At 40.2% G+C, this 24,614-nt stretch overlaps 2 protein-coding genes across 8 annotated transcripts in view; one reads left to right on the forward strand and one right to left on the reverse strand.

The window, feature by feature from the left end:
* Nucleotides 1-7,216: 7,216 nt before the first annotated feature.
* LOC141275894 (uncharacterized) lies at nt 7,217-23,484 on the reverse strand. Of its 4 annotated transcripts, none has more exons than XM_073788942.1 (3): nt 23,221-23,484; nt 21,304-21,367; nt 7,217-10,985 (listed from the first exon to the last, which is right to left on the reverse strand). In XM_073788942.1, the coding sequence occupies exons 1-2, from the start codon at nt 23,482-23,484 to the stop codon at nt 21,311-21,313; spliced, it is 321 nt and encodes a 106-aa protein (XP_073645043.1). In that variant the 3' UTR covers nt 7,217-10,985; nt 21,304-21,310. The 4 variants fall into 4 exon arrangements, with proteins under 4 accessions (XP_073645043.1, XP_073645042.1, XP_073645041.1 ...); XM_073788941.1 differs by lacking the exon at nt 7,217-10,985 and adding an exon at nt 19,990-21,007 and having other exon boundaries at nt 22,619-23,484; XM_073788943.1 differs by lacking the exon at nt 7,217-10,985 and adding an exon at nt 20,006-21,007.
* Nucleotides 23,438-24,614, forward strand: part of ITPR2 (inositol 1,4,5-trisphosphate receptor type 2) — a 533,856-nt gene continuing 532,679 nt past the window's right edge. For all 4 annotated transcript variants that reach the window (XR_012324486.1, XM_019936326.3, XM_033866983.2 and 1 more), the window contains exon 1: nt 23,438-23,574. Coding sequence is in view for 3 of the 4 variants with exons in the window: in XM_019936326.3 (XP_019791885.2) it covers nt 23,483-23,574 (92 nt within the window). In the remaining variant the exon portion in view is untranslated. The remainder of the gene's footprint in view (nt 23,575-24,614) is intronic.

Consider the following 24,614-nt stretch of genomic DNA (forward strand, 5'->3'; position numbering starts at 1 on the left):
GCTCACCTCCTGCTGTGCAGCCCAGTTCCTAACAGGGGGTTGGGGACCCCTGCTATAGATGACTGCGAAAAGGATGATTAATGTATATTAATATCCAATGACATAGAATATTCAAACCTGGGCACCAAGAGCAGTAAAACTAAACCAGTAATGCCGGAATGTAATAGATCTCATAAAGGAAGCACAAAGTGTTATGACCATGGTTTTCAAATTTTATCAAGCATCTGAATACTTGTTAAATGATTTGTTAATATACAGATTGCTGGGCCCCACCCCCTCAGAGTTTCTCATATACTGGGTCTGGGATGGGGCCCAATGATTTGCATTTCTAACAAATTCCCAGTGACACTGATGCTGTTGGTCTAGCAGCCACATTTCAAGAATGAATGTGCTATGAAAATTTAGGATGAGGAGGGATTTCTTCTAGCTGGAGACTGCAAGGAAGGTTCATGGAGAATATTCTTTATTTCTCTGTGTACTCTTAGAAACAGCAGAGTTTGACATAATCAAATACCATATATTGAATAATAAGATGTCATACTTTTTGGGTCACATACTTACTCTGCAAGTCAGAGGAGCAGAGGAAACGTGGTTCCTTCATTTGTCTAAAACTTCACTGTATCAGATCAACAATTTGTATACCACAAACGTATGCAAAGTTATATGTCAATCATAGCTCAAAAAAACTAGAAAGAAAACTAAAACTGCATTGTCTAAAATGAATCTGATCCTCCTGAAGGCCCCACCAGCTGGGTGACCGGAAAATAGCTGACTTTGGTCTGCTCTAAGTGTTGATCTAGTTACATACATTTAAGCAATCTCTTTAGGTAAATATCTAATCTCTTTGGGGTGAAATGTTTGGTCTTTTTGATTTCACCTGGCGGGATGTGGTTTTGTGACCTTGTGGTCGTGGGGGAATGGTGTCCCTGCCCTGTGCTCTGGCTTCTCTCTTCTCTGTGGCAACGTGTCTGTCTGCCAGGCTGCTGCTCACTCTACTGACATTCTTGGCTGAGTTCTAAGCTGGTGTCACTCATGGTCTGGTCCCTGAGATTGATCTGAGCCCAGTAATCCTCTTTCACTGACTTGGCATTACCTTGCTCGCTATGCTCCCTCTGAGTTTCTGCCCTGTCTCCTATCTGGCCACTGGCCTGGTTGATTATGGATTCTCTAGCCCTTCACCAGAGTGGGGAGGGCTGTGATACAGTGGCCCTGTGGCAGCCCCACTGGGTCTCAGTTCATGTGACTTCACATGCTAACTCTCAGATGAGCACTTTGGTGCTCACCTCTACCGCACGGGAGTGAAAGCAAACTTTGGGGATCCGCTATCAAACTTCCCTCTCTGCACAATTACACTGACTCACCAGTTTTTTTCTGATGTGGCATTCTGCCTCTCTGGTTAGTGTGGGAATTGCCTGAGAGGCAACCTGCTTTTGGAACTCTAACTGGAAGCAGGGCAAGACCCCTTCTCTGCCCTCAGCACTGCCCTCAAACTAGCCTAGGAGCCCTCCATCCTCCTGTCTCTAAAGCCCCAGAGTGAGGAGATCAGAGCATCTCGCCCCACGTCCCTTGCCTCCTTTCTTTTCTTTTTTTTTTTTTTTTTTTTTTTACCATACTTCATGCATTCTAAGAAACATTCTCCACCCCCTTCATATGCATCTTTGAAACTGGGTCTTAGAACTCGTATCATGTCCTAGTTAAATTAGCAGAATTTTTTCTTTCTTGATGGTATAATGGTGCATCTTACAATCAATGTTCTCTTAGAGTCTATAAAATACTGCATCTCTCTATTTCTCCTCTATCACATTCTCCTACCTTCCTCCTTATCCTCATAACTCAGTCCATTAATGGCACCAAAGACATTTTCCCTACTCTGTGGCAGGTGCTCTTTGTTGAAAGGGAGATAAAAAATTTAGTAAATTCCTTCTTCACCAGTCTGAATTTCTAACTTATTGTCTTGATCAACAAATCCAAAACAAGCCATGTTAGGCCTAGTACCATAAAGCTCCAGGGCTTGGTCTCTGAGATGAAGGCTGCACTGAAACCTGATTTTAGGGGGGGAAATAAAATGTATCTGTTTAATAGTTGCAAAATGAATGTGGTACCTGTTATTCATTTAAAATATCAAAGCAAAAAATACTTTTATAAAGGTATTGCTGATAGTGAAGGTAACAATTTCATGCATATAGTAGTTTATCAAGAAATTTTAATTGCTAATAGTGATAACTAATTTTCTAAAATTGGAAAGTATTTGTATAGATTGTGCCATCTTTAAATTAAATTTTTTATTAGAGTACATATTTTTTAAAAAATTAATTTTCATTGGAGTATAATTGCTTTGCAATGCTGTGTCAGCTTCCACTGCATAGCAGAATGACTCAGCCATATATATACATATATCCCCTCCATTTAGGACACTACAGTACATTAAGTAGAGTTCCCTGTGGTATACAATATGTTCCCATCAGTTGTCCATTTTATACATTGTATCAATAGTGTATATGTGTCAGTCCCAATCTCCCAATTCCTCCCACCCACCCCTTTCCAGCTTGGTATCCATACTTTTGTCCTTTACGTCTGTCTTTATTTCTGCTTGGCAATTAAGGTCATCTATACCATTTTTTCTAGATTCCACATATATGTGTTAATATACAATATTTGTTTTTCTCTTTCTGACTTACTTCACTCTGTATGACAGTCTCCAGGTCCATCCACATCTCTACAAATGACATAATTATATTCCTTCTCATGGCTGAGCAACATTCCATTGGATATATGTACCACACCTTCTTTCTCCATTCCTCTGTTGATGGACATCTAGGCTGCTTCCACGTCCTGGCTATTGTAAATAGTGCTGCAATGAACATTGGGGTGCATGTGTCTTTTTGAATTATGGTTTTCTCTGGGTATATGCCTAGTAGTGGGATTGCTGGGTCATATGGTAGTTCTATTATTAGTTTTTTGAGGAACCTCCATACTGTTCTCCATAGTGGCTGTATAATTTACATTCCCATCAACAGTGCAAGAGGGTTCCCTTTTCTCCACACCCTCCCCAGCATTGGTTGTTTGTAGATATTTTGATGATGGCCATTCTGACCGGTGTGAGGTGATACCTCATTGTACTTTTGATTTGCATTTCTCTAATAATTAGTGATGTTGAGCATCTTTTCATGTGCATTTTGACCATCTGTATATCTTCTTTGGAGAAATGTCTATTTAGGTTTTCTACCCATTTGTTGATTGGTTTGTTTGTTTTTTTGATGTTGAGCTGCATGAGCTGTTTGTAGATTTTAGAGATGAATCCTTTGTCAGTTGCTTTGTTTGCAAATATTTTCTCCCATTCTGAGGGTTGTCTTTTCGTCTTGATTATGGTTTCCTTTGCTGTGCAAAAGTTTTTGTTTCATTAGGTCCCATTTTTTTATTTTTGTTTTTATTTTCATTACTCTAGGAGGTGGGTCAAAAAAGAACTTGCTGCGATTTATGTCAGAGAGTGTTCTGTCTATGTTTTCCTCCTAGAGTTTTACAGTGTCTGGCCTTACATTTACGACTGTAATCCATTTTGAGTTTAGTTTTGTGTACGGTGTTAGGGAGTGTTCTAATTTCATTCTTCTACATGTAGCTGTCCAGTTTTCCCAGCACCACTTATTGAAGAGGCTGTCTTTCTCTATTGTATATTTTTGCCTCTTTTGTCAAAAATTAGGTGACCAGGGCTTCCCTCGTGGCGCAGTGGTTGAGAGTCCGCCTGCTGATGCAGGGGACGTGGGTTCGTGCCCCGGCCTGGGACGATCCCACATGCCGGGGAGCGGCTAGGCTCGTGAGCCATGGCCGCTGAGCCTGCGCGTCCGGAGCCTGTGCTCCGCAACGGGAGAGGTCACAACAGTGAGTGGCCCGCGTACAGCAAAAAAAAAAAAAAAAAAAAAAAAAAAATTAGGTGACCATAGGTGCGTGGGTTTATCTCTGGGCTTTCTATCCTGTTGCATTGGTCTGTTTTTCTGTTTTTGTGCCACCACCATATTGTCTTGATTACTGTAGTTTTGGAGTATATTCTGAAGTCTGGGAGCCTGATTCCTCCAGCTCCATTTTTCTTTCTCAAGATTGCTTTGGCTATTCGGGGTCTTTTGTGTTTCCACACAAATTGTAAAATTTTTTGTTCTAGTTCTGTGAAAAATGCCATTGGCAGTTTGATAGGGATTGCATTGAATCTGTTGATTGCTTTGGGTAGTATAGTCATTTTCACAATATGGATTCTTCCAATCCAAGAACATGGTATATCTCGCCATATGGTTTGTGTCATCTTTGATTTGTTTCATCAGTATCTTATAGTTTTCTGCATACAGGTCTTTTGCCTCCTTAGGTAGGTTTATTCCTAGGTATTTTATTCTTTTTGTTGCAATAGAAAATGGGACTGTTTCCTTAATTTCTGTTTCTGATATTTTGTTGTTAGTGTATAGGAATGCAAGAGATTTCTGTGTATTAGTTTTGTATCCTGCAACTTTACTAAATTCATTGATTAGCTCTAGTAGTTTTCTAGTGGCATCTTTAGGATTTTCTATGTATAGTATCATGTCATCTGCAAACAGTGACAGTTTTACTTCTTCTTTTCTGATTTGGATTCCTTTTATTTCTTTTTCTCCTCTGATTGCTGTGGCTAGGACTTCCAAAACCATGTTGTATAATAGTGGTGAGAGTGGGCAACCTTGTCTTGTTCCTGATTTTCACCACTGAGAATAATGTTTGCTGTGGGTTTGTTATATATGGCCTTTATTATGTTGGAGTAGTTTCCCTCTATGCTCACTTTCTGGAGAGTTTTTATCATAAATGAGTGTTGATTTTTGTTGACTGTATAATTGATTTAAAATGTTGTGTCAGTTTCTGGTGTATAGCAAAGTGATTCAGTTATACATATATATCTTCTTTTTCATATTCTTTCCCATTATGGCTTACTACAGGATATTGAATATAGTTCCCTGTGCTATACAGTAAGGCCTTGTTATTTATCTATTTTATATATAGTGGTTTGTATATGTTAATCCCAAACTCCTAATTTATCCCTTCCCAACCCCCTTTCCCCTTTGGTAACCGTAAGTTTGTTTTCTGTCTGTGAGTCTTTCTGTTTTGTATATAACTTCATTTGTGCCATATTTTAGATTCCACATATAAGTGACATCATATGGTATTTGTCTTTCTCTTTCTGACTTACTTCACTTAGTATGATAAACTGTAGGTAAATTCAATTTTTTTTATAATTGAAATAAGCATTTGAGAAACAAGGCAAATAAAAATTTACTCCTAATGGAAGTATGATAATGATTTATCGTTTAGTGAGAAACACTAGTTTCCAAATTGTTTGACTAGGACTATCTTTTTCTATTGTTAGTCTTATTTTCTATTTTACTACTATAAGCATGATTTATTTGTATAGTACTTTAAAAATTAGGCATAGTTTCTGTTATTAGGATTAATAAAGAAGAAGATTCTAATATGATACTATAATGAGATGAGAATGAGAAGGTTATGATTTAATTCCTGATTTATGGATGAGTCACCTGATTTATTTAGTCCCTAGCTTTTGTCACTTGTTAAATGAGAAAAAGATGATATTCATCTAGGTGTGGAGATGTTATCAAGTCTGGGAGTGTTCTGTTTGCAAAATCAATAGGAAAACTGAGCTCAAAACAAAACAGAGAGCAAAAACAGACACCTAAGCTTAAAGTCCAGTATTTGGCTATTTCATTATAGTGTGAATTGTCTAGAGTATTGCTTTAGGTCTCTGCCTCATTTTGCATTGTTAGTAAACATCATCAGAAACACCCACAAATGTTTTAACTCCTTCACCTATAATATCTTAAGAAATTTAAAAATATTAACTGAAAGAGATATATGGAAATAGTCACCTTATTATTGCTATCTTAGGGATATTAAGATTAATTAATATTGATGATTCAGTCATTTCTCATGATCAGATTGAATGATATAAAGTTCGCAGTCATTGATTCCTTTCACTTCTCTCAGGCACACCCTCTGTTCCTATAATCCACCTTGGAGTATGAACTATGTTGAAAAACTGATGAATAAGGAATTTCCTATTCTTCTGGAATATGCAAGTGTTACAGTGAAATCAGAGGACTTTCATTTTAAGGTTAATGGTGACTTGTTAAATATATGCCAGGCATATAGATTGAATCCTTACACAATTTCCACAAATTTATATTGTGATTTTCTTCAGATTACATAAAATTTAATAATACAGTCTTTGGGATTATACCACATGGAGAATAGATGCATTTTCTGTTAATAAATCCAATTTGAGAATTTCTCTAACTCAGAATAAAGATGAAAAATCTAAAAGTGGGCAAACGAAGTATGTGCCTAGCTATTTGGTACTTTTTATTACAATTTGAGGGAGTGATTAAAAAAAGAGAAAATGCAACTTATTTTCCCGAAAATGTTACCAAAGAAACAAGTTCTGATAATCTATTAATATACATCACAGTTTTTTTCACATTTACAAATACCTTCCCTATTTTCAGACATAATTTTTAAAAATTTTCTCCTTTTGTTCACTGTGTCTATTTGAGTATAGCTCAACTAGATACAGAAGTAATTCTGAAAATTTTTAAAACTGTTAAAATATATGTTAAGTGATAAAGTCGTTTTAAGCAGTCCTTGTACGAATGGTTAGGCCAAGAGAATTCTGTTGTGAGAATTCATATTAAATATTAATATTTAGATAGTTAAATCTATTTTATAAGCAGACCATGTTATTGAGGAGGGATTGTGATGTCCTTCCTGACCTTCAGAGAGATGCTGGTCCAGATTCATTGAAAACTGCCAGTGAGTAATAGGTAGCTGATGGTATGTGATATTTGTTGATTTGTGATTACCACAATTTCCTGCTTTGCTTTGGCTTTGCAAACATGTCTTTATTTTCCACATTAATACATACGAACCTAAAAAAGGCCTAAGTGCAGTCAGCTATGTGCCCTCAACTGCAATTTTTGCAAATGTGACATGAATCCAAAATATATTATAGTTTTGATCAAAATTAATATGCAAATTTTTTTGTTAAAATTAGTTGTTTGGGAACAAGCTATATCCTAGAAGAAATAAAAAGCTTGAGAGCAAAATCAGAAATTCTCAATATTGGTAAGTGTTTAGCCGTTTAATTATTACACATGGGAGGCAATTATTTTAGTCAAAATGCATCTTTTTATTCTTTGAAAAACATTCAGTGAAAGCGTCTGTGGCACTGACATTCTAAAATCCAAACAGAGAATAGATGCATCCTAATAAGTAAGCTGATCCTAGGAAGGCTGGCTCTTGCTGGCACAGCCTGTCTACCTTGTTCTGCATCGCATTGCAGGGGTAGGGGGATATTTATCTTTATTGTTCCTTTGCTTCTCCGCCCCTCCTCTGCCCTTCGACCCTCTCCATTCCTTTTCCTTCCATTCCCTTTGCTTTCCTTTCCTTCTCTTTCCATATGTTTTGTGTAACTTTAAAAAATTCCTAGTTTCGTCTTCTTTCAAATTGATAAAACACATTTGTAAGTGTCATTATGCTGTTAAAGATATACTACCAAAATAATACCTGATTATAAGAAATTCGCACATACAGACAGAAAACATTATGAATATTTCAATTTGGGATAAATTATGGAAACAAATAATAGAATATGTTTGATTTTTATAAGTAGAAAATACTATGGGACAGCTGCATGTAAAAGAATGAAATTAGAACACTCTTTAACACCATACACAAAAATAAACTCAAAATGGATTAAAGACCTAAATGTAAGTCCAGACACTATAAAACTCTTAGAGGAAAACATAGAACACTCTTTGACATAAATCACAGCAAGATCTTTTTTGATCCACTTCCTAGAGTAATGGAAATAAAAACAAAAACAAACAAATGGGACCTAATGAAACTTAAAAGCTTTTGCACAGCAAAGGAAACCATAAACAAGACAAAAAGACAACCCTCAGAATGGGAGAAAACATTTGTAAATGAAGAAACCGACAAGGGATTAATCTCTAAAATCTACAAACAGCTCATGCAGCTCAACATCAAAAAACCAAACAACCCAATCCAAAAATGGGTGGAAGACCTAAATAGACATTTCTCCAAAGAAGACATACAGATGGGCAAAAAGCACATGAAAAGATGCTCAACATCACTAATTATTAGAGAAATGCAAATCAAAACTACAATGAGGTATCACCTCACACCGATCAGAATGGCCATCATCAAAAAATCTATAAACAATAAATGCTGGAGAGGGTATGGAGAAAAGGGAACCCTCCTACACTGTTGGTGGGAATGTAAATTGGTACAGCACTGTGGAGAACAGTATGGAGGTACCTTAAAAAATTAATAATAGAACTACCATATGACCCAGCAATCTCACTCCTAGGCATATACACTGGGAAAACCATAATCCGAAAAGATACATGCACCCCAATGCTCATTGCAGCGCTATTTACAATAGCTAGGACGTGGAAGCAACCTAACTGTCCATCAACAGAGGAATGGATAAAGAAGTGGTACATATATACAATGGAATATTGCTCAGCCATAAAAAAGAACAAAATAATGCCATTTTGCAGCAACTTGGATGGACCTAGAAATAGTCATACTGAGTGAAGTAAGTCAGACACAGAAAGACAAATATCATATGATATCACTTATATGTGGAATCTAAAAAAATGGTACAAATGAACTTATTTACAAAACAGAAGTAGAGTCACTGATGTAGAAAAAAAACTTATGCTTGCCAGGGGATGAGTGGGGAGGGATAAATTGGGAGATTGGGACTGACATATACACACTACTATATATAAAATAGATAACCAGCAAGGACCTACTGTATAGCACAGGGAACTCTACTCAATACTCTGTAATGGCCTATAGGGGAAAAGAATCTTAAAAAAGGAGTGGATATATGTATATGGGTAACTGATTTACTTTGCTGTATACCTGAACCTAACACAACATTGTAAATCAACTATACTCCAGTAAAAATTTTTAAAAATTAATGGAACAGAAAAAAAAAAAAAGAAAATACTATGCACACAGAGGATGAACTTTATTGAGCTAATATTTTAATATATTTTTAATGTGAAAATATTTCACATCATTTATCACACAAACCACTCAAAACTGCCTTTTTTTATCCTTGAGAGTCTCTTCATAATAATTATCTTATAAATATAAAATTTTGGAATTTTTTAATATGTATTCTTTGAAGGACATGTGTCATTATATACTTATTGTTCATGGGTGACAGTATACGGTTTCATTTTTTTTTTTCCCGTCAGAGCACCAGTTTTCTAAATTCTCATTCCCCACCAGATGCTTTCTTAATAACATACACAACAATACATCCCTATGAGAGGAAAGTGTCCATCCAAAAATTTCAGGAGCTTAATCGTTTTTTCTTCCAGTTTTATTGAGATATAATTGGCATACAGTACACACTTCAGGTGTACAGCATAATGATTTGATTTACTTTCATCATGAAGTGATTATCACAGTAACTTTAGTGAACATCCATCATCTCATATAGGCACAAAATTAAAGAAATAGAAAAAAAATTTGGTGGTGGTTGTGTTGAGAATGCTCAGAAATTACTGTCTTAACAACTTTTATATATAACATACATCAGTGTTAGTTATATTTATCATGTTGTACTTTACATCCCTGGTACTTATTTATCCCATAACTGGAAGTTTGCCTTCATCCAGTCCCCCTACACCTCACTCCCACCTCTGGTAGCCATGACTCTGATCTCTATTTCTATGAATGTGTTCGTTTTTGAAATATAATTGACTTACGAAACTATGTTAGTTTCTGTTACACAACATAGTGATTCTACATTTCTATACACTTCAAACTGATCGCCATGATGAGTCTAGTTACCATATGTCACCATACAAAGATATTACATAGTTATTGAAGGTATTCCCCCATGCTGTACACTTCATATTCAGGAGTTTAATCCTTATTGTGATGTTGAAATATAGCCAAATTTAATTTAGACTTTAATATTTTGTTCAGAAAAAAAAAGGAAAATAACAATTTTAGTGGTGGAGGAGATTTTGCTGCCTCTCGCTTTGTGTAGCTCCTGGGGATAGCAGGAGAGGGGAATTGTTCTCCTCTGTTTCAGCAGCATCCGACCTTTGGGAGTGTGAGCTCATGACAGGTCTTGAAGAGATTCAAATGCTTAAAGGGTAATTTTTTTTTCACTTTATTCAGTTTTCAAATTAATTCTGATTTTAGAACTCAATCTTCAAGCAAGATGGAACTGGACTGTATAATTCATAAAATATTTAATATCAATTTTTTTCTTTAATGCCTATCCAATTTTACATGACTTACGAAAATAAGTTGGCATTTTCTAAAGGATATTTAGATCAGACTCCTTGAGGGCAGAAACAATTTCTTATCACTCTTGTATAACTACCACGGAGCATAGGTACTGGCACACAGTAGGTGCTCTATGAATATTTGCTGAATGAGTAAAATGACTGCCAGTATGTCCCATTAACTTTGAATAAACTGTTACATTTAAAGCATTTAAAATGTCTATGTCTATTTGCTTTATAAGAACATTGTCAGGTGAATGACACACAGTTTTATGTTTCCAAAGCCTGTGTGCAAATTGACCTGGCCATGGAGGAAAAGAACACAGGGAGACTCAGTTTGGGAAAAAAAAGAAGGCTGAGGCTTCCATCAGGTTAGTGGAAGGAGTGGATGGATATACAGAAGTGGAGCAACCTGAAAGCATCTAACCTGACGCAAACTTTAACAGGACTCTTGGGAAAGGTCAAAAGCTGTATCAGGAATAAACATGAATAGCGCCTGATGTATGATGCCATGTGGCTTGGTGGGCTGTGTTGCAGCAGTCGTGAGAGCAGACAGAATGAGCACTCTCCTCTCTTTCCATATCCCTGTCTTTTGGTCCAAGAATACGCCGACAGTAAGAAAATCTGTGAAAAAAAGTTAGACAAACATTAAGCTGGAAGAAAATACTAATGACTAAAAACAAATGATTTCTTTTCCCTTTTTAAAAAAATTTATATTATTGGGGTATAGTTGATTTATAATGTTGTGTTAATTTCTGCTGTACAGCAAAGTGATTCCATTATACATGTACATACAACCACTCTTTTTAAGATTCTCTTCCCATATAGGTCATTACAGAGTATTGAGTAGAGTTCCCTGTGCTATACAGTAGGTCCTTATTAGTTATCTATTTTATATATAGTAGTGTGTGTATGTCAATCCCAATCTCCCAATTTATCCCTCCCCCCTGTCCCCCCGGTAACAATAAGTTTGTTTTCTACATCTGTGACTCTATTTCTGTTTTGAAAACAAATGATTTTTAAACTCTAAGGATGCAAAGTAAAGTTAATGTAGATTTGTAATGTAGCTGCCAAAAAACCAATATCGTGCAACTTTATATGGTGTTGTGTATGCCCGTGTTGGGGGAGATGGCATATGTTAAGAAATCTTAATATCAGAGACATGGACCATTATGGAATGACTCTAGGGGAGAGTATTCCAAATGCTGTGGGAATGAAGAAATTGCATGTTCGTCAGAAGCAAACAGAAAGATGCTGCTAGCAAGTTTTCTTAAAGGTTCTACCACATTCCCTGCCCATCCTCTAGTTCCACCCACTGCCATTTACACCTTCTCTCAGAAATTCTACTATGAAAAGACAGACTACAAGGAAGTGAGCACGTATTCAAAACCTGTTGTTGTGTTATCTTAGTCCCACACAAACATGGGTAGGAAATGACGTCTGAGGCAGGTGTCCATCCATTCAGGGAAATGAAAGTCTGTGTGAAGCAGCTGTGATGGTTGCAGTATTTGAAGGAAATTTTTTTTCTAGTGTAAACCTACTTCAATAGGAAAAATACTGGATTCAATTTATACAAGAGCCTTTAGGCATTCTTAAGAGTAGATGCAATCTGATTTGGGAGAGTTTTGGGGAGCTGAGTTTTGGCCCATGTATTTGAATATCCATCAAAATCTCTTACTGAAAAGAGTTTAGAATTTTATCTCTCCATCAATATTTTTATGTCACTTATTGCAACGCTTATTCAATACCAAGCCTGCTCCAGTTTGATAAGCAGAGATTGTAATGGTGAGCATGGCCAAATCCTTGCTTAGCCCGAGGCAAAAATGGTAACAGGTTTAGTTGCAACACTTTCCTGGAACATGGTACCCAGAAATAACCAGACCCCAAACACTGATAAGGTTGTCATGGAGAACTACATTCCAGTCTTAAATCTGTTTTTTGCCAAGAAGGGTGGATTCGAATTCTACAGGCTTCTTGAATTTCCACTTAGCATCTTTGTCTACTGAGATGTTCTGAAAGATGCCAGGAGACACTGGGCCAGCCTAAACTGAATTACTGAAATGCTGTGAAGCTGTATGTCCTCTGCTTGTAATTTCACTGTAAAGACTGTGATAAATACTTCTTAAAAATATGCATTAATAAGAAAAGATTAATTAAAACACCAGAATCAAAAGGCAGTTTCCTAAGCATGTCTTCTGCATGACTGAATCTGTTGGTTCCAATTTCTCCTGCTCTGTTTTCACTCTACTGTGTCAAGTGAGACTTTGAAAAATCTTTGTCATAGTTTCTTCTTTAGAAATTTTTCCATTTAAAACCAAATGTCACTTATTGCTGTGTTTTTCGTCATTTAAAAATAATATAAACTCTCTAAAACATTAGGAAAGTAGAGAAAATTAGCCATAGTTTTATCATACAAATCTTTTTTTTCTAGTATGTTGTTTTTCCCTGATATTGTAGTGACCAAACTCATTACAGAACTGTTATCCTACTTCTAAGTCATGATATAAATCTTTTTATATATTATTACATAGTCTTAATAAGAATCATTGGTACATATCATGTTAGCTACTCCTTTCTACATCATTAGTTTGCTATTGTTCAATATTTGCTTTGTTTCCAGTGTTTATTATTATTATTAATACTATGACAAACATAATTTTGAGTATTTTTCATATATAGGATTTTTCCTTAGGATATACTCCATAGATCCATATTGTTGCTTAAAATGGTTGTACAGATATGAGATTGGCTGTTTCACTCTCAGCATTGGTTATTATAATAAAAAAATTTTTTTGCTAGTCTGATATATGCGAAATGTTATTTCACTATTATATTACTTCTATTTCTTGCTTACACCCAACCCTTTGCCTATAACATTTGTTGCACATGGTTTACCCATTTGGTTGTTTTCTTTTAAGTTTTGTTTATTAGAATTTTGACATAAAAATTTATAGCTATAGGAATCAAATCTACTTGATATTTTGCTTTGTTTTTATATTAATGCATATGTATTTCTAAGCTAAGAAAGCCCTTACTCATAGAATTTTAAATATTAATTCCATTTTTGAGTTTTTATATTGAAAAACCACATATTCCCCTGAATTTATTTTCACCCTAAGATATCATGTGATATCCTAGAACTAAACTAAAATTTTCAGCCAACCATGGTATGCCAACATGGTACAACTTTACATGGATGTGTGAGTGCCTGGGTGTTGGTCGAATCCTCAGATGCAAAGCCCATGGATAGGGAGGGCCGACTGTACCAACCATTTTATATGCTCGGGGGATTTTGGCATCCAAGGCGGCTCCGGGAACCAATCCCCTACAGATACTGAGAGACAACTGTACAAAAATTCATACCATGTACACAAATGAGAGGAAAGCAAGGCAAATTTGAGGAAGGGTCAAGAGGTCAGAAAAAAGACTTCAGGAAGTTCTCGTTGGGTTTATTCTCCCTGTTTTTGCCCTTTTCTGAGTGATGGTGCTATTTTTTCCTTTCTCCCATGTATCTTATTACTTGGGTGACCTTGGGTATGTTCCTTAACCTCTCTAAGACTCAAGTTTCTTCCGCTGTTAAATGGGATTGATAATATCAATTACCTCCTGGAGGTTCTCAGATAATATCAATATATGAAAAGTGCTCAGCACAGAGACTCAGATATATGTTATTAGTATATATTACTTTCCTCCATCTCTTACCCCTCTACCAAACTTGTTCTCAGATCCAGATCTTTCATTCTCATTGGCATTTACCAGTTGACGAGTTTGGCCTTAGTAGTCTGTTTCCATTCATTAAGACAAGGTTAAAATTCCTGAAGTAAGCCTTTAAGAGCAACCCAGAAATCCCCGGGGATCTGGGAAATGGAATTATAAATTGAGAAATTGCTCTTGGTTTGCATTGTAGGACCTTAACTGCCCCAGCTGCACGTTTTATGGTACCGGAAGTCTGTAAGAGGTGAAGGATAGTCAAAGTTCTGCATTGCGTCTTCCCTGTTACCATGTCAGGGACCGCAAGCCTGACGGCTTTCTCTGGTGCTAGATGGCAGTTTTCTCTGTGGGTTTTATCTGCCCCCTTCTGTGAAGAGATAAAAACTGTCAGCTTGTGGAAGGCAGCGTTCCCACGGGGCACTTTGGGGTGGTTTTACAGCACCAGGTTGGGAATTTAGCCACTTTTGTTTCTTTTGTCTCAAAACTTGTTTTCTTTTCTTTATTATGCCTGACATTTCCCTGTTAAAAGTTAGATTTCTTTCTTTTACAGAAATTAAAAAAATTCCAATATCCCTGAAAGAGGTTATCAGGCATTTACGACTGTTTACTGAAGGGACTGAAGTGTAAATGAAGGAGCTACGACTCAGACTCTGGAGATGGGTCTGGTGCTGGCTCAGTCACTAATGTGTCTTCTTGCACAGGTCACAACATCTCTGATGCTTGGTTTTCTTATGACCTTTAATATTGCTTTTCTCTCAAATAATGACAATCATAAAAATAGCTAACATGATTGAGCACTTACTTTGTGCCAGGTACCGTGCCAAACCCTTCAAGTGTGTTTTCTAATTTAAATCTCACAAGGCCCTTAGGAGGTAGGTACTATTGTCCTCATTTTACAGATAAGGAAAATGAGGCATCAGAGGTTGAATATTTGCATAAAGATTGGCAGAGGGTAAATTAGTGAGTTAGTAATTTAAACCAGGTCTATGTGATGCTTGTATTAAGTATTCTGGTATAGTTATGATTGGTGAATACTGTCCTGATATCTAGCTGAGAACATGAAATTATATTTGGGGAAGAATCGTTGCAAATTGAAGTAAGCAAGAATTGAAATATTCGAGTAATTTAAGAGCAGATAGTGTAAATAGCTCTAAGATTTGTGACTATCAGATAGATTCGAAGAATATTTTAATAGGATGTTAGATTGTGAGTTTCAGTGGAGGCATTGAATAGATGCAAATCATGAAGGGAAACATTTGAGTTGGGCTGTTGGAGATGAGAGATGGTTTTGAAGTGCTTTGGAGTGAGCTGCTGCTGTGTTGTGAGTCTTACCACACCCCCAGTGCATGGGCAGACCCGTGTGTGTGTGTGTGTGTGTGTGTGTGTGTGTGTGTGTGTGTGTGTGCGCGCGCGTGCGCGCGTGTGTGTTAGGGGAGAGGGTGTGGAAGGGATGATTGGCTCTCATATCTAGTTTAGTGGGAAGAACTTTGAAGGCACCACTGGGGGAGTTTGGTATTTGTCCCCGGCAGGTAGGGAAACATGGTAGACTGATGTCAAACTCCAGCTTTGGAAACAGAGAGGTTAAAGGTCAGGAGATGGGTTGGACACCATTTTTGGCAGGAAAATCAGACTTGCTGCTGCTTTGAGATTGGCCTACATTTCCGGAGTTTTCTCAAGCTAAGAGAATGTTTCTTGTGAAGCAAACATTGAAAAGACAGCTGGTTTGGGATTACTGCCAAACTCTTCTCCACTAGACAACACTTTGACAGTGATCAAAACTAATGTCATAAATGAGGGGGCAGATGGACACTGTGTGCCTGAAGTCAAGGTTACCTGAGGAAGTACAGTTCATCACTTGTGTATTATTCTAGCTGGAAATGCTTAACCTAATCTAATTATGAAGAAATGCAAGACAAACCCAAATTGAGGACTATCCTATAAGTAAATGGCTTGATTCTTCAAAAACATCAATGTCATTAAAGACAAAGGATGGCTGAGGAATTGGTATAGATCAAAAGAGACTGAAGAGATATGACAACTAAATGCCATATGTGATCCTGGATGGGATTCTGTCCTGGAGGAAAAAAATGCTATAAAGGATACTATTTGGACAATTGACAACATTGGAATATGGACAGTAGATTAAAGTTTTAGATCAATGTTAAATTTTCCGAGTTGGATAGCTGTACTATGGATATAGAAGAGAATATCTTTGTTCTTAGGAATACATGAAGTATTAGGTAAAGGGGCATGATTATGCAACCTATAGTCAGATGGTTCTAAACATAAATTGTATGTGTGTATGTGAGTGTTTGTAGAGAAAGACAATGATGAAACAAACATAGCAAATTATAAAAACGGATGAATTTGGGTCAAAGTGATGTACTCTTTGCAAAAAGTTACTCTTTTGTAACTTTTTTGTAAGTTTGAGATTATTTCGAAATAAAAATGAAAAACAAGTCATTTTCTCAGCAAAGTGTTCCCACTAACCAAGGTCTGTTTCACCCCCGACTCCCCCAACCCTTGCCCACACAAAACCACCCCCTTCAGAAGTGCTAGTAAGCCCCACTCTAGACCTGCTAAGTCAAAAATCTCATGGGACGGGGCCCAGGGAGCTGTGTTTTAAGATGGTTCTTACACTAAAGTTTGAGAAGCCCTGGTTCAGACCAGTGAGGACCCATGCTCAGAGTTGGGGGGTGGAGTTAACCCCATTCAGGCTGTTAGACATGGGGGAAAAGTGGACGGCTCTCTGGGATCTACCTCACAACAGCAGCTGAGGATGACTATGAGATTGTCCTTCTACATTCTTCCCTATATCTTCTTCCAGCCTGAACCTACAGGCAAGTCACAGCATTTTTTTTTAGTTCAAAATTTCACAGCACGCCGTATAAATGACTAAGGTATATTTGCTAGGGAGCAAATCCACAGAACTCTCCACCATGAATATGGAGATGGGGATTCAGTAGGAAGGAGAACTTTGCCCTGGCAGTATATGGGAAGCTTCACTGGGGAAATGGAGCTTGGGCATGTAGAAGCAGGAGAAGGAAAGGAGGAAGGGCAATTTCTGGCAGAGGGACCATCACACTCAAAAGCATGGAGACTAAAATTGTCAGATTATATGTGGGAAGTCTGGCTTTCCACGAGGATATGAGGAGTGGAAGAGTAGAAACTATGGATATCAAAGGAGGAGACCAGGTCATAGTCAGTGTGGAATGCTAGGACATGGTGGTGGAAATCCATTTAGATGGACTGATGTTCACAATATCTAATATTCACACTAGCAGGTTAAAGACTTTGAACTTTCTTCTGCAAACAGGGGGGTGTCATTGTAAGTCTGAACAGTTTTGATCAGATCAACTTTGTAAGGAGACTTCTGGCTTGCTTTGAGGATGGTGAGTGGGGGAGACTGGAAGGGTGGAGACCAGTGAGTAGGCAACGGTATAGAACAGAGCAAGGATAGTGGAGAAGGTAAAGAGGAGACATTCTTGAGATAAAAGAGAGAAATAGGTAGAGGAAAGAATAAAGAGTGACTCTAAGACTTTGTGCCTGGATTCTTACGAGGTTGCTGATGCTACATGATGACAAAAGTGATTTTCATTGGAAGATGGGACATTTTTGAGTTTGTGTAGTCAGACGATTAGTGAGGAATTAAGTAATGTGTTTTACCCCACCTACAGCTTCACTGAATTCTTTTTATTTTAAAAAAATTTTATTTATTTATTTTTAAAAGTCTCTCTCTTTTTTTTTTCTTGGACCATTTTTAAAGTCTTTATTGAACTCGTTACAATATTGCTTCTGTTTTATGTTTTGGTTTTTTGGCCAAGAGGCATGTGGGATCTTAGTTCCCTGACCAGGGATTGAACCTGCATCCCCTGCATTGAAAGGTGAAGTCTTAACCACTGGACCACCAGGGAAGTCCCTGAATTCTTTTTAGTTTGAACCTAGCACACTTTCCCCCTTCTCGGCAGCTAGGTATGAGGCTACCCTTGCTTGAAGTAGGTGTCAGGTGGAACCGAGAACACATAGGTCAAGTTAAAGGGAAGTATATGCTGAACAGAGGTGTAAGTTTGAAGAATACTTTCTCATCACCCCAAAAAGAAACCCTGTGTCCTTTACTTACCCACTACAGGCCCTAGGTAACCACTACTTAACTTTTTATCTACATGGATTTGCCTGTTCTGGACATTTTATGTGAATGGAATCATATGTGATCTTTTCTGACTGGTTTCTTTTACTTAGTATAATGTTTTCAAGGTTCATCTATGCTGCAGCATGAATCAATAGTTCATTCCTTTTTATGACCAAGTAATATTCCACTATGTATTTATCCATTCATCAGTTGATGGACATTGGCTACTATGAATAAAGCTACTATGAACATTTTTGTACAAGTTTTCCTGTATACATATGTTTTCATTTCTCTTGGGTATATACAAGAGATGGAATTGCTGGGTCAAATGGCAAGTCTACATTCACCTTGTTCAGGGACTGCCAAACTCTTTTCGAAAGTGTTGTACAATTTTACATTTCTACCAGCAGTAGAGGGTTCCAGTTTTCCCATATTTTTGCCAGCACTTGTTATTATCTGTCATTTTTATTGTAGCCATCCCAGTGGATGTGAAATGAAATCTCATTGTTGTACTAATTTGTGTTTCCTTGATGATTAATGATGTTGAGCATCTTTTTGCGTGCTTATTGGCCATTTGTATATCTTCTTTGGAGAAATGACTATTCACATCCTTTACTCATTTAAAAAGTTATTTGTCTTCTTATTGTTGAGTTGTAAGAGTTTTTCAAAAATATTCTAGATACAAGTTACTTATCAGATACATGATTTGCAAATATTCCCTCCCATTCTGTATATTGTATTTTCACTTTTTTTATAGTGTCCTTTGAAGCACAAAAGTTTTAAACTTTGGTGAAGTCAAATTTATCTATCTTTTTTTTGTTGCTTATGGCTTTGGTGTCATATTTAAGAGACCATTGCTAAATTCAATATTATGAACACTTACCTCTATGTTTTCTTATAAAAGTTTTATATTTAGGTCTTCGGTCCATTTTGAGTTAATTTTTGTACATGGTGTGAGGCCAAACTAGTTTTTGATAATTTAATCTGTTTTAAGTGCCCATCTCTACTGATGGCAAACTTAACCTGGCCAGTTCTGGATAAATTCAGTAACTTCAGGTTTTCTCAGTCATTGCAGCTTTAGTCTCAGTAAATTCAGGACTCTCCCTTTTCCTTCATTCTCCTCTCATGTGGGATTTAGCTAAATCACAGTGGGTTAATGGTACTTATTGACAGGTAGTGTAGAGTGAGTTAGAATTAGGATTAGGTGTAAATGGGGAGGTCTGTGTCCCACGATTAGCTTCAGAGAGAAGATAATGATAGAACATGAAGAAAGTTTGGGGATCTGAGATTAGGGTGAACATGCATCCCAATTGAAATATGGTTACTCTTGGAGGGAGCAAGCTTCACAGAGGTCCTGAGACTCCACAAAGATGTTGCACTAGGTGATTTTTTTCCCCCCACTCACTCAACATACATTTATTAATAGGCACATGATAGTGCCAAGAACTCTTTTATAGAGTGGAATAAAGCAGTGATGAAAACACACAAATTCTCTGCCATCATGGAACCTATATTCTACTGGGAGGAGACAGGACAAATAAATAAGCAAATAAATATATAACATGCTATGATAAAAAAAAACTAAGAAAAATAAATAGAGGGACTTCCCTGGAGGCTCAGTGGTTAAGAATCTGCCTGCCAATGCAGGGAACATGGGTTCGATCCCTGGTCCAGGAAGATCCCACATGATGAGAAGCAACTAAGCCTGTGTGCCGCAACTATTTAGCCTGTGCTCTAGAGCCCGCGAGGCACAACTACTGAGCCCGCGTGCCACAACTACCGAAGCCCGCGTGCCTAGAGCCCATGCTCCGCAAGTCGCTGCAACTAGAGAGAGCCGCGTGCAGCAACAAAGACCCAACGCAGCCAAACATAAATAAATAAATAAATTTATTAAAAAAAAAAGAAAAATAGAGTAGGGAGATAGCAAATGGGGCTGACAGTATTTTATATAGCGTCGTCAGGGAAGGCCTCATGACAGGGTGACATCAGAGCAGAGATCTGAAGCAAGAGAGGGACTGAGCCTTGCAGATACACATGGGAAGAACATGCCCGGCAGAGGGAACAGTAAGTTAAGTGCCCTCAACAGGGAGCAGGCTTGGCATATATGAGGGCGAGCAAGGAGGCCAAGGTGGTTGGAATGAGAAGGTCAAGTCAGTTGCAGGAGATGAAGTCAGAGGGGCAGTGGGGGGCTCTGAGAACAGTGGTGCAGGTGCGTACTGCTCACTGCTCACTAACGTGTAAGTGCCACTCACACATGCGTACCTGCACAGACGTACTACAATACGTCGGCTCAGGGGGCACATTAAATAGGGCCATATAGGCCATGGAAGTGACTTCAGAATTCATTCTGAGATGGGAAGTCGTTGCAGTGTTTTGAGCAGAGACTTGATCTAACTTCTATTTTAACAGCAAATGTCTCGCTTCTTGGTTGAGAATAGATCATAAAGGTGCAAAGGTGGAAGTGGGGAGATCAGTGAGGAGTCTGTTACGACCCAGGAGAGAGATGATGGAAGCATGGACCAGGGTGGTAGGATGTTGTTTATACTGTGAAGGTAGAGCTGACAGGATTTGCTGACGGACTGAATGTGGGGTGTGAGAGAGGAGTCAGAAATGATTCCAAGGGCTTCCCTGGTGGCGCAGTGGTTAAGAGTCCGCCTGCCGATGCAGGGGATACAGGTTCGTGCCCCGGTCCGGGAAGATCCCACATGCCAGAACGGCTGGGCCCGTGAGCCATGGCCGCTGAGCCTGTGCGTCCGGAGCCTGTGCTCCGCAATGGGAGAGGCCACGACAGTGAGAGGCCCCCATACTGCAAAAACAAACAAACAAACAAAAAACGATTCCAAGGTTTCTGAGCTGAGCAAATAAAGGCAGAGTTGCCAGAATAGGTAAGGCTGGGAAGACTCTTTTAAGGAGGCTTGGCTGCCATGGAAGGAGAGCTTAAACCTTTGGTGGTTGGCTGACTATCTTTGCCATGTTAATGCAGCAGTGTGACCAGATCCAGGCCTCAGACTATATAGGACACCTCAGTGGGTGATGACTTGTGAGGACGGGGAGAGGAGGAAGAAACCCATTGGTCTTGGGTATGTGGTTTGAAGTTTGTACCTGTTCATTAGCATAAACAATCACCCACTTGTTTTGTAATGTCTTGTTCACTGATAGTTTGTACCTAGAGGAAACAAAGAAAAACATTCATGACTTTGGCTAATAATTGTGGAGCATCCCTTTGGATGTATGGTACAGGACTGTGCAACATGGGAAACCATAGAATGTAATCCATAGATCTCTTGGATAAACAGAAACCTCCATTTTCAGGGTCTTCATCACGCTCCATCTCAAGCTTTTAAATAGCTCGTCCAATGTCTTGGAGGCTCCCAACAGTAATATCATGTATCATGTAGACAGAAGAGGGCTTGTATCATGTAACAGGCATTTCTAAGTTGCTAAGTAACCATTTCCAAAGGAGAACCCAGAAGTAAAGAGAGATCTGTCAGCTGCATGGTAGGACAATGACTGGGTCCAGTTTATCTCAGTACATTCAGGCTTTGTGCTGGAATTTCCTGGATTCTGGGTCTAACACTTTATTCTCCTCTATCCTGCAGGCTTTCTAAACACAGGTGTCTGAACATTAAGCTTATTCTTTCCTATTCCATTATATGATTATAAGTCTCAACCCAAACCATCTTCAAACTGTAAGACAGCCTCGAACTGTAAATTTACATTTTGGTCAGTTGCACAATTTGGCACACACCTCTGTGCACGCCCTGGGTTCCTCCACCTTTCAGCAAACCTTGCCCTAGGGGGATTACTTAGTTCACAATTCTTTGGGTGGCTAGTGTCATAACTGCTGTCCAAGCCTGCCTTCTCCAGGTCTTCCGGAAGGGTGGGACAAAAGTCTTGTAAAATGATGAGGGTTACAAAAGCAACGGGGAAGGTGTGGAAACGTGTCCCGCTGCCAGTTTCATTTATGACCGTTGGAGCTTTAAGAGTCAGAAGCTTTAAAAGTAAACAAACCAAGACGGTCAATGAGACTGTGACATTGGGCTTCCGGAAGTAGAAAGTTAAATCTGGGCTCCGGGTTAAGAGCAGGGGGCGCGGGATTAAGAGACCAGGAGGCTTAAGAGAAGGTTCACCGCCTATGGTTGGCTAAAAAAATTGCTGGCCCGGCCAAGTGACTTTTACCTCATGTCCACCTGGACATCTGCTGACGGGTCAAGTTTCACTAACGCCCTATACTCGAGACAAAACCTAAACTACATAGTCCAAATAGAGACAGACCTCCCCCCCTTCCCTCCCTTCCCCCTCCTTCTCCTTTTTATTTTCTTTCTTTATTGTGTATTTTAAAAAATGTTCTACTTTTTCCTTTGCTTCAACACCTTCCTTCCTCTCCCTGTGTCAGCAAATTATCCACCCCACGCACCCACGCCGCTCCGGCTCCTCCTTTTCATCTCCACGGGTATCGCCGGCTCACTCCGCTCCGGTCCCGCGCGCGCGCCCCAGCTCCAATTCTCAATCCTCCCCGCCCCCTTTAAGACAAGGGACTGGGTCTCGGCCCCGCCATCCTTCGCTTTCCCAGGCGGGAACTGTCGCACCCCAACTCTAGCCTCTCCTGGGCGGCTCTCCGGCGACCGCTTCCCGGTTCGGGGAGCCCGCCGCCCCTCCAGCGCCACCCCCGCGTTCGGTCAGCGCGCGCCACTGCTTCCCGGGTGGCCGGGCCCCACCCCCTACCCTGGTCGCCCCGCCCCGTACCGGCTCCGCCCCAGGCCGCCGCCGCCTGATTGGCCTCCGCTCTCTCGTCCCCCGGTTCCTCTCCTCCCCTTCGCCCAATGGGCACCACCACCTGGTGCAAAAATTCCCCCGAAGGAGCCGAGGGGCTCTGCAAGCACCGTCTCTGGCCGGGCTGCGGGGACCGCTGCGGCTGGGTGCGGAGCGGGGAGGGTAGGCGGAGGAGGGAGCGGAGGAGGGAGGAGGAGGAGCAAAAGGTGTTGGAGAGAAAACTTCTAAAAGGAACAGGAAACTTGCCGGGGAGGCGGCGGCGGCTGCGGCTCTCCGGGCGTCCGGGCGGCGCACGTCGCGGGGTGTCCGGAGCTGCAGCGCCGCTCCTGGCGGCTCCCCAGGCGCGGGGCAGGGCTGAGCCTGACACTTGATCCCTCGGGCCGTGCCCGCCGCCGCCGCTCTGGGCGCTACAGGCAGGCGCTCCGTTCCTCTGCCGCGGCGGCTCCCCGGAGAGGGCGGCGAGGGCGCAGAGAAGAGGAGGGACGTATTCTTCGGAGCATGAAGCAGCATGTCCGATAAAATGTCCAGCTTCCTCTACATAGGGGACATCGTGTCCCTGTACGCGGAGGGCTCGGTCAACGGCTTCATCAACACGCTGGGGTAAGCCGGGGCGCGGGCTGGGGAGCGCTGGCGCTAGGGCCCCTAGGAACCCATCCCAGTCCCTCGTGGCGCCGCCGCGTGCCCCGGCGCCCGCTCCCGCCTGGGGTGGCCGGGAGGCAGGGCAGGCTCTGCGCCCGCGGACAGCGCCGTGCGCTCGGCTCGCTCGCTCGCAGGAAGCTGCCCATAGAGGCAAGACTTTCTTTGCTACTTCGTAATCTCAAGCTCGGAGACGCATCTGAAAAGGAGGAAGTGATTCAAAAGCCCGGAGACAGGCCCGGTGAAGAAGTCTTCGTTGGGTTCTCCGTGGGTTGTTTTGATTAAAAAAAATTTATTTTCCCTGTGAAACAAAATGCCTCCTCTTCCCCATCTTTTCTCGCCACCGCTCTCAAGCCCTTGTCCTTCAGGGCCGGGTTTGTAAGACCAGTCAATAAAAGTCCGTGGCCTTGGATATGAAACTCAGGCGATGTGGCGAGCGGGAGTGTGGCTTTTCCCTGCGGGAGGAGCTCACCGTCCCACTTCGCTAAAGTGATTTCCTTTTGGCCTTTCCAAACGGGGACTCGCCCCGCCTCGGGGGCAGCCTGGGGGCTCCGACGGCCTCCTGGGTTCTAGAACTCACACCTGATTTCTCCCCTCCCCGGGCTTTGGCCCACTGAAATGCTCAACCTCTCCTGGGACTCGGCCAAGTGCAGGGCTCTTGAGATTGGAGTTGATTTACGAATGGGGGAAATAGATATATAAACATAACCGTGTGCTAGATGGTTAAAGAGGACTTCCTTGATTACTAGTATTTTCTCTCTGTCCTGATTGTAAATACCAGCTCGCACTTTAAACGCACACTGACTGCACTGTATTTTGATGCGTACATTTTTTTGTTGTTGTTACCGCCTGGTCTCAGTAGCTAGACTCCCCAGTCTTAGAGATTTCAAGCTGAGAAACTGGTGTTTCCACTTCGGACTGGTCACTTTTTTCTGCTGTTAGGTTTTAGGGCACATGACTTAACATGCAGTGTCCCCGGACGGTGGCTTTGAGCCATGCCGTTA

This window comes from Tursiops truncatus, chromosome 11, assembly GCF_011762595.2.
Source record: "Tursiops truncatus isolate mTurTru1 chromosome 11, mTurTru1.mat.Y, whole genome shotgun sequence".
NCBI classification, from domain to species: domain Eukaryota; kingdom Metazoa; phylum Chordata; class Mammalia; order Artiodactyla; family Delphinidae; genus Tursiops; species Tursiops truncatus.

Bases quoted from the DNA above. Each gene is read 5' to 3' on its own strand.
- LOC141275894 (XM_073788941.1), bottom strand. From the start codon at position 23,484: ATGCTGCTTCATGCTCCGAAGAATACGTCCCTCCTCTTCTCTGCGCCC.